Source organism: Argopecten irradians, chromosome 3, assembly GCF_041381155.1.
Source record: "Argopecten irradians isolate NY chromosome 3, Ai_NY, whole genome shotgun sequence".
Lineage (NCBI taxonomy): Eukaryota > Metazoa > Mollusca > Bivalvia > Pectinida > Pectinidae > Argopecten > Argopecten irradians.
This window is the reverse complement of record NC_091136.1, coordinates 57,744,916-57,755,560: the sequence shown is the minus strand read 5'-3', so window position 1 is coordinate 57,755,560 and position 10,645 is coordinate 57,744,916. Positions and strand designations below refer to the sequence as shown.

Sequence of the window (10,645 nt, the reverse complement as noted above, 5' to 3'; positions counted from 1 at the left end):
GATGAATGCATTGCATGAAATTTTCATGAAATTCCATACCAATGTTTTTACCAGAGAATTTTGTTGTGAATTTGAATTCTCTTCATTCTGAGTGGAGCTGTACAAGAGGCAACATGGCGGACAGTGCAGATCAGATCTTTATGAAGTCAAACTATCTAAAATGTTTATCAAATTTCCAATAAGAGAGTTTATTTTGTGATATGTTAATTCAACTGCTCTTTATGTCAGAGGCAGACCATTCACTTGGATATAACTTGTCGGAAATTCACAAGGTATGGAGGATTACCATGGAAACGTACTAATTTTGAATACACTGCTCTATGAAATGAAGAATATGATTGGTCCTAAAACATAATATCAAGCTTTAGTGGATTCTAAAGGAAACTACATTGAAATTCAGTGAAAACGGCAAAGTGATGAAAAGAAAGCTTAAAATTTTTAATTTGTTCATTAGGCTTTGTGTGATTCTTGGATAAGGAATTAAACCGGAATTATTCAATTCGGAAAACGTGGATTTAAGTGTTACGTGTATGTATTCAAGAAATGAGGCAATTAACAGTGAAATTATTGGGAAATATACCGAAAGCATTCATTCAATTTTCAAAGAAAGAAAGAGTACAGATTTCTATTTAAAATCAAAACATCGTTGTAGGAATGCCTGTGCTGTCGAAAAACTAAAGATTCTTGATTTTCAACACAAGGAGTAATCTTATGCGTTGTGGTTGATGTGATTGGATTTATGCCGATGTCCACGAATCAATATATAAAACAGAAAATATGTAATAATATGTATTATTGAAGTTTTCTATTACATTTATGTTGAATTGATTACATCTACTTGTTATTTATCTGTCCAATTTTACAATGCTGCATGTAGTGTCACTTTCTACCTTTCATTGTACATTAGTTTACCTGGAACTGTAGATTAGTTGAAACTAATCTACAGCTACAGGTAAACTAATCTACAGTGAAAGGTCTACTAATCTACAGACAGAACAAGTACTTGAACAATAGTCTAAATAAAGTACTGGGGACAACAAAAGATGACATCATAGCCATGTTTTAATGAAAAGATCATAACCACATGTTGATGAATGTAACAACAAAAAGTTTTGAATTAAAAAAAAAAACTATTGATTTTTTTTAGTCGCTAAAGCTATATGGGATAGAGTTTTTTGTTTCGTGGAGCTTTCCACCCTTTGCACAGGGGCCAACTCAATGGAAATGGATGTTGTGATACATTTTTTTGTATTTGGTGGATGGACTGATGAGTATATATGACAATCATGTGATTTTTTTCAGAAAATACGAGATTTGAAAAATTATTAAACAAGAATTCAGCTGAAGTGGATGTATCGCCTGCACAGCATCACAAAAAATAGTTTTTTTTTACAGTTGAAAATATTGTTAATAATTAGGTGAAGTTATCCATTATCCATTAAGCCATTATCGAACTCATCCGAGATCTCATTGATGTAAAGAAATTAATGAAATTTTGTTGAAATTGGACAATAAATATTTAAATTATCGAGCGGAAACCATGGATTTATCTGTTTTGAAAATTTTTAAGTCCCATAACTCTTGCAAATATTGACGGATTTTGACCATTATTGAACTCTTCCGAGATCTCATTGATATAAAGCAGAAATTGGACAATAAATAATTAATTTATCTCACGGAAACCGTTTCCCGGACGCCGACATCGACACCGACGCAGACATAGTGATACCTAAGTGTCGCCCTTGCGTTGCAGGCGACACAAAAATCGGGATATTCACTATCAAAACAGAGAAAGGGACGACAGTCGCCATATTGGAATTTTTACTCCCACCTCGGTTAAAGTTATTTTTTTCACAATAGTATTCCGATACGTTTTAATTTCAAATTTTCCGCGAAAACAAACGTATCGGAATACCTCTGACTAAACTCATTGAATTACATTGCAGGGTAAGTCACTCTAATCGCTCTCCACTAGGACGTTGCTTTCGATGTCAAAAGTCAGAAAGCGCTGGTAATTTTGGATTAAAATATTGCGTTCGACTTTATAGACATCGTTTATATGCTTTTGCATGGTATGTGTGTGATTATGGATTATCGGAGGATTGATGCGTTACTATGACTCTAGGAAAAAAGCTATACTATTGTGAAAAAATTCATTTCAATCGAGGTGGGGGTAAAAAATCCAATATCGCGACTATCGTCCCTTCCTCTGTTTTATGGTAAATATACCGATTTTTTATATAATTTTTCAAATCTCGTATTTTCTGAAAAAAAATAAAAACACATGACTGTCATATATATACTCAGTCCATCCACCGAATACCAAAAATGTATGACAACATTCATTTTCATTGAGTTGGCCGCCTGTGCCCTTTTGGTGTATAGTACTATATGCAGAATATGGTTTTACCGATTTTTGATCTAGATCTCTAACACGTAAAAAATGATACATTGGCACTCTGATGGGTCCAAGTTGACATACACTTTAACTAATTATCATATCCCTGTGCGGATCAAAACGGAATTAAAATATTAGGAATAATGCCCTCTGTCTTGAAAATAACTTTAATGAAAGCACAACGACAGAACAAAATTATTCAACTTAAACAGCTTTACTTTCCAATTCTTTCCTTACCCACAATACATCTTCGGGCCACGGGATAGTTCCTTTTAACGAGGATGGCTTCCGGTCTATCCCGGCTTCTAACATCGGCACAATATTATGTCTGTACAAGAAATCCACAACGTACTGACCACTTTTCCGACCGCGATGGTATTTGAATTCCATTAAGAGATAGTGAACCTGTACTTTGGAGAAGAACGTTTCGCCTCCTCGAAATACATTAGCTTCAAATGCTTCCACGTCTATCTTTATCATGACCTTTTTGAATTTATACAGCTCTAACAGATCATCTAGTAAGATGGACATGACTACGTCCTTACCACCAATACTGCTATTATCTAGCTTTTTAACGTATGTCGCTCCGACATTGCCTCGGTAACCACCAAATGTAACATTTTCCCGCGTGTTTGACATGGCGTTGTGGATGATAGTTACCTGCTTCGACAAATTACCAGCTGAAACAGATGCGCACAGCCTATGAACGTTGCCAGTGAGACAGTCTATGGAGAACACTGTCCTTCCCAATTTGGCTGCCATCAGAGAAAACACCCCGACGTTAGCTCCGATATCTAACAGGACCAGATCCGGGTCCCTCCTTAGGAACGTCTGTAACTTTTCCACAAGCTCCTTTTCCCATATACCGGTTTTCAGTATTGACCCCGAAACAACCTCGTCAACCTCCTCTTTATACACAAAGATAGGCGTGTCGATATGACTCTGAAGGTGACTCAAAGCGAAATCCTTACCAACAGTACAACGCTCCGTCAGTTTGGTCCATCTTGAGCCCGGAGACCAAGTTATGATCCCGCCACTACCTACTGGACTCTTTATCGATACAGCGTCAGTCACATTCTCGTGTAAAACACCAACGCTTACTTTCTTACGCGCGACATCATTGTACGGATCGCGTGTAGCAACAGTGGTCATCTTCTCTAGTGCGGGAACTTTCTGATCTGAGACAGCTTTGTCAACCTCGTCTGAGGCAACTGCCAGCTTAAGCTTCTCAAGCGAGAAACCAAAAGGGGCAACCTTTTGTGAGACTTTGGCACGCGGAAGCATTGCCTTTACGGCTCCGTGTGAAACATTAGAATATACCGCGGTATCCTGATAAATGTAGACATTGTTTCTGTTGTCAGCCTTCCTCTGACCTATACGTCGAACTTCCATCACGTAAACCAAGGCAAGGACTAATGTACACAGTAGTACCAAAACTCTTGGGACCTTCATGACTCCTGGAACGCAAAACGGTTAAAATAACTTAAGATACCTGGATTTTACAATGTCGTCCATTAAGGTTGTATTCTTCTGAGGTTTCCCGTTGAAGTCTCGTTTCGACATAGATCAAAGAAGTTATGAGATTTTCAAATAAAATCTATCAATATCTGTAGCAAGTTGCCAGTTGCAAATTTTGTCAAAACATTACATTTCTATTTTCAGCAGATTTTTTCTTATACAGGGATTTTAAGAAATGGCCGTTTTGGAGGCCATTTTGAAATTGTGTCTTTTTTTCGCTTTGAGTAGAGCCACAGTTTTACCATTTTGTACTGAAATTGTTTTTACTTTACGATTTTCACTATAAAAACGCGGGCCGCGGTGGTTAAGATGTTGAGAATCAATGTAATCCAATTTCGAATAACGGTATACAACCCTTTCCTCTCATGATAAATGACACTGGCACGCGGTTTGTTCCGTCGTCTACACGTGAAATCTACAAGGCACTCGTGCGGCGTGCTTTCACTGAGCCCGTGTCAATCGGGTACTGGTCCGGTGTGTTTCCTACTTTTGATTTAAAGCGCGCTTTTCAAATTATACACGCAAGCTATTACCCAAGTAATTGTGTCGAAGTACATTTCAAAGTTTCTCACAATGTCATTTTCACTGGAGATAAACTTTTTCGTTATAATATGTGTACTACTGACCTGTGTCCTGTTTGTAAAGAACGATCTGAGGATATTCTTCACCTTTTTGTCCAATGTTCTAAATTAAAAAAGTTCCATGATTATCTTGTTACTCTCATAGAAGATCTTTTTGCGAAGGCAGATGTTTTAATCCTCAATTCCATAAAATACGAAACTTTAATTCTTTTTGGACTTATTGAAAAACCAAAGTTTGTTAATTTTTATTTTGTTAACTTTATGTTAGCTGTCGCTAGGTTCTGTATCTTTAAGCGCCGTAATTTAAGTATGTGTGGTGAAGGTTTCGTAGATATTAAGTCTTTCTTTAAATCTACACTTAAGAGCTATACAAAATACAGTTTTTCTTATTATCTGTCAAATCTGAACGCTCAATTATTTACAAAATATTTTGAAAATCTTAATCCTTTTGTGAGTGTAGTGGGGTCTGAACTAAATGTAATTCTGTGATAACTTTTGTTTTTATATGCGTAATTAGTCCAAGTTTCATTTTTATGTAAGAGAGGGGAGATTGTATATTCATTTATTTCTATTTAACTTATCATATTACTTATATATATTTCTCTCCAGCTATATTCTGACTAATCTTTGCTTCTGTAATGATTACATTGTTTCAATTTCAATGGAGTGAAAGTGTGTGCATGTGAATATACTTACAAAGAATTTACATGCAATATGTTGTGTATTTTGTTTTGAATGTTTAAATGTATGTTACATATTCTTATGTATAAATTGATTATTTAATAAAATTATTTTTTTGGAAAAAAAAAAGATGTCCCGACATATTACCACAAGCCCTCCACCTCTGGGATGCGGGTTCGAATCCTATGTGGGGCAGTTGCCAGGTACTGACCGCTGGTCGGTGATTTTTCTCCGGGTACTCCGGCTTTCCTCCACCAACAAACCTGGCACGTCCTTACATGACCCTGGCTGTTAATAGGACGTAAAACTAAACAAACCAAACCAAACTATAAAAACAGGAGCAGACGATTTAGTATTTTTCTTCAGTTACAAAAAATACTTCCTTTACACCATTACCACCATTGAAAAGTTTGAGCTTCTAATTTTACTTCAAGTTAAAAATATGGAAAATAATTAATTGCATCCCGAAAAAATTCCGTGACACTATATCCTATGGAATGAAGTACTGATTGCGCATGCACCAAAGGCGAAATAAATTATTTTATATTATTCTTTTGTGTTAATGATATATACGATTAAACACCAATTATTGTTCATATGATTAATATCATTTATGCCTGTCGGTGGTGGAGCATCTTTAAATCATCACTGCGCCTGTGTTTTCAGCTGTATCGAGCTAATTTTTGCTGTAAATTTGTACTGGGTTCGTGGTCATTAAAATATTGAGCATTAATGTGTGAAATGATACACTGTTGTCACTTTATTTTGTAATTTGAGCACTTCAATTTTTTTACTCTAAAAAACTGAAAAATAACAAATATTAAAATGGGGTAAAAAAGTAAGCACACGGACCCCCCATTTTTTTTTTTTTTTTTTTTTTTTTGTCTGATTTAGACAGAACAGCCCTTTCCCAGTTGATATGAAAATTTTTAACAAAAGTTTAATACCAGAACTTTTTCTTTAAAGGGTTAAATTTGGCAAAAATGGCTGAAAAATGGTCATTTTGTAGCTCAGAATTAAGGGGTATAGGTAGAATATGTTGTTATTCTGAGAAAAAAAAATAGTAGTCTTATTAATCAAAACAGGTATATTTTTTGAAGAAGACCACTGGGAAATAAATCCTACAATCATCCATACATATCAAACATCTCCTTAGGAAATTATGGCTTTAATATCTGGTCAAAACGGCAAAATTCCCATAAAATCCAATACTTTGTCTACTAGGTATCTTTGGGTGATAATAGCTCAAAAACGAACACACGGACATATGTTTTTTCTTCCATTTTCTTTTATAGAAAAAAAAGTTTAATACAAGAAAATTTTGGCGTCTATGTAGTCTCTTTAAAGGATTTGTGCAGTCAAAAAATGATAATTTCAGTTTATGCTGGAAATGGCTTTATTAGCACGTGTAGAAACCTCACCGTGCCGCGCGCAACCGGAATAACTTGCATTGTAAGCCGCCGATATCGAGGTCAAATTTTCTGATCACCCGATTATGCATATTTTCTAGCTCTAAACTGTGTGACGTCATAATAGTACGCGGCTTATAGCTGTACTATAACTGATCATGATCTGCAATCACTTACATCGACGGTCACAGGAAAAGCCGATCAACGATTTTTTATGATTACTTTTGAGTGAAGTTAATCGTACAATAACTTTGGCTCGAATATAAATAACTAAAAGAGTGAAATTCGATGTTTCAAATACTCTTATTTATGCCCTAATAGCAGGTATCTTCGTATGATTATGAAAGAAAATCCACACAAAAATAAAAGTTTCGGATTTTTTGTCGAGGAGTTCAGCAACGATTAAGATTTAATTAGATACAGTTTTCCTGTAGTCTGTATCTTTGATACATTGTGAATTGTAAAGTTTGTGACTGTAATATGAAATTTTACGTAACAATTTAAGAAATCCTTGATCAAAGCATCAAGGATATGATGCTTGACGTACGTACACATTACAAACATTGTGTTGTATGTTGCTAACCGAATAAATCGAGATACATTTATTACAATACCGTAAAACGTTTCGACATGTGGTAGAAAGAATTTATTTTTGATATTATAAAAGATCAAAATATTGAGATATTAAGCAAAACAAACCATTTTTTCCAAACCGTGCGGTCGCTTTCAATTTTTAATCGATATACGAGTAGATACACCGATATAGATTTATAATTAGCTATGCCTTTGGTTTGATGGTTATGTAATACCTTGACCGGGATGTTGTTTACATGTACACAACGCCATTCATCGAACTCACTTGCAATTAAATGGCCGCGGGCAATTTGCTATTCGGTGGACTATACCGGGTATTTGCTATTGTCTTACTGTCAATCAGGTGGTGTGTTCTCCATTTGCCCACTTTTTAGAGAACAAAGAAAAGTGTTGGTATAGGAGAACAATGGAAAACCAATTATAGTCAGTTTCATAACAATTTTTACCTGAGCCTACCCGTATTAATTTACCTGAGCTACCTATAGTTTGTCAAAAGTGGGGAAATAGAGAGATATCAATATATACAGTACAGTACTATATATATATTTTATGCATTTTGACAGAAAATTTTGCATAATATTTTATATGTTACATCTTTGTAAATTTCAACATTGAGATAAGAATAAAGAACAAATTTGCATCCAAGTTTTAGGCGAAGTGTCATAGGAAGAGCAAATTGTTTTTTACCAACTGTTTCAATTTCAAGAATTAGTTAAAATTAAAAAAAAAAAAAAAAAAAAAAAACATCTACATCTGTCGTTATTAGGAAAACCCAATCAAGAAAATAATGCTTGTAATGTTGGCATGTGTACTTATGTAGCTTTATAGAGAATATATCAAAAGAAACTGTTCAATTCTGTAGGATGATACATGTGTCAATACACATATAAATATGCATGTATCTAATTAATTATATCATATACAGTTGTATTCCATATACATTGTATATCAAACTTTACTGATGTCCCGACATTCCAATTCTACAGTAACAAGAAAGTTAAACATACATGTAATGTATATATAGGTTAGACATTGAGAAAATCCAGCTATTTTTCATCAAGGATGATATTTTGGCAATTTTTTGGAAATATCCAGATGGTCGCTAAAATATCCTCCATGAAATAGTAACTAAATATGAGATATTAATAGATTAAATATCCTTTTTAGTCAGAATGTAATATTTGGATTAATTGACATGTATTATATATATCAATGCGCATCACTTTTATCACACTTTAACAAGATGCCCATGGGCCTTAACGGTCACCTGAATTAGAATATATAATGAAACAAATAATGAAACAAATTGAAGACATATAAACACTATATGCTGGGCCTTGAAGTTGGTCAGTGATTTATAAATTTGACTTTTTTGACTATGAAGAGTATTTGCTTCCATCAAACCTGTGAACTTAGAGGTATATTTTGAAATTTTAATCATTTTGACACTGTTTGGTCCTGCCCCTCTGGTCCCCCAGGGGGTCATCGAGGACAGATATGGATGTTAAAATGCTATATCTTAGACTAATAATTCTAATCAAGTTTGACTAATTTCCTATGAAAATTGAGCAAAAAATGCTCATAAATGTGTTTTCCCTACATAAACTATAGTAAACTTGACCCCCTCCCCAGGGGGAAACGTGATATCCCAGGGTCATATAATTCACAACTTTTGTAAAGGACCCAATGATGTCCAATGTGAACATAAAAATAAGACTTTTGTCGGCACAATGGGGCCCTAAAAATGACAATATATTGCATTGTATTTCAGTAAAATTGTCAAAAAGTTTATTTCTAATGAAAAGAGGCTATATATATATTATAAAATATATGATACATATTACCATAAACTATCTTTCTAGGTAGCATTTATGTGTATATGTAGATGAAGTTTAATGTACAGTAGTTGTAGGTATGTATATATTGTATGTTTGTCAAAAAGATAAAAAGAACTTTTGAAGTTAGTACCAAATATTAATTCTATGTTTGATGTGTTTAATTAAACATAACAATATCAAGAACATAACTGAGATTACAAAAAGAGTAACATATTAATAGATGTTTCCATGAAATAAAATTTCCATGCATGTATATGTTATGCATAAATGATACCCTTATGGAATAAGTACAGTAGTACAGGTGAAATTCACATGTAAAACCCAGGTAAACCCAGGTTTACTTCTCTGAAATAGACTATAATCTTTGTCATAACATTCTGCTAATTATCAGATTATAAAAAGTGGGCAAATGGAGATACAGCCAATCAGGTTAGGACATCCGTTAATTGGGTTGTGATTTGAATTATGGAAACCCCGTACATCTATGCTCTAGATTTTTTATTGTCATCTCCATCTTTTAAAATGAAGATGTAAAAGCAAATGGAAATAAAATATCCCTGATCATACCTAGGAATATATATTACACACACACATTTATAAAAGAAATAAAAACAATAACGACTGACTAGTGAGCGCTTTCGAAAACGCTCACTAGTCAGTAGTTATTGTTTTTATTTCTTATAGATTTCGTCCGTAAGGATTTTTCTTTAAATTTATCATATAAATGTCGTACACAGGTAAAACAATAATGGAAGTTGACTTATTCAGAAACAAAACTGGTTCTAAGATCTATGTCAACTAAAGGTTTAACCTTAAAAATTATTCCAGACTAGTACTGTAATTACGGAATCGTGGCATATAGCAATCTTCCGTAATTTCTACAAAAGCAAAAAAAATCTAAGCATGTATTTCCACCGTTTCGAAACTACATGTACATGTATAGTCATACAAGAAGGGTTAAAACATTACCACACTAAATATACTTATTTAAATATCACTAAGTATATTTTAAAACGGTACAAGATATTATATCTATTTATAATGCCTGTATACAAGTAAATTCCATTTTCATTTGAACACTATATGTGGTTACTTTTTGGATTATACGATAAATGTTCATATAGCATACTATTAAATCTCGGTATGATACACGGGGACCTGGCAAGATTTTTTTTAAACTAACAGTAGGAACCTATACATACATATATTATAGTATCAAGGGTATGAACTCGGCGGTCGAGAAAAACGGACCTATTTTTTTTAAACCTTGATTATTTTATTCGTAAATTTTCCGATTCACCAAGCCATAACTTCGTCAATACTTCGCCAATTTTGTTCATCAAGCACTCAATGGAACGATAAATTATTTCTCTTTAAGGTAAGATATGCGTCAATGGTGTATAGAACCCATTTATTAAAGTAATCACGATTTAAAAAAAATAAATAGGTCCGTTTTTCTCGACCGCCAAGTTCATACCCTTGATACTATAATATATATATGTATACCGTTGGTTAAAATTTTCGTGCCAGGTCCCTGTGGTATGATATACAAAAGGATCGACAATGAATATACTGTTTTAAGGATTTAGCATGATTTTGAAATGATGAATTTAAATCTACACTTAA

At 33.8% G+C, this 10,645-nt stretch overlaps 1 protein-coding gene across 1 annotated transcript in view; it reads right to left on the bottom strand.

The window, feature by feature from the left end:
* Nucleotides 1-2,602: 2,602 nt before the first annotated feature.
* The window catches only part of LOC138319755 (uncharacterized), a 32,040-nt gene continuing 23,997 nt past the window's right edge, over nucleotides 2,603-10,645 (bottom strand). The window contains exon 2 of the mRNA XM_069262888.1: nucleotides 2,603-3,855. Within this exon, the coding sequence (XP_069118989.1) occupies nucleotides 2,603-3,855 (1,253 nt within the window). The remainder of the gene's footprint in view (nucleotides 3,856-10,645) is intronic.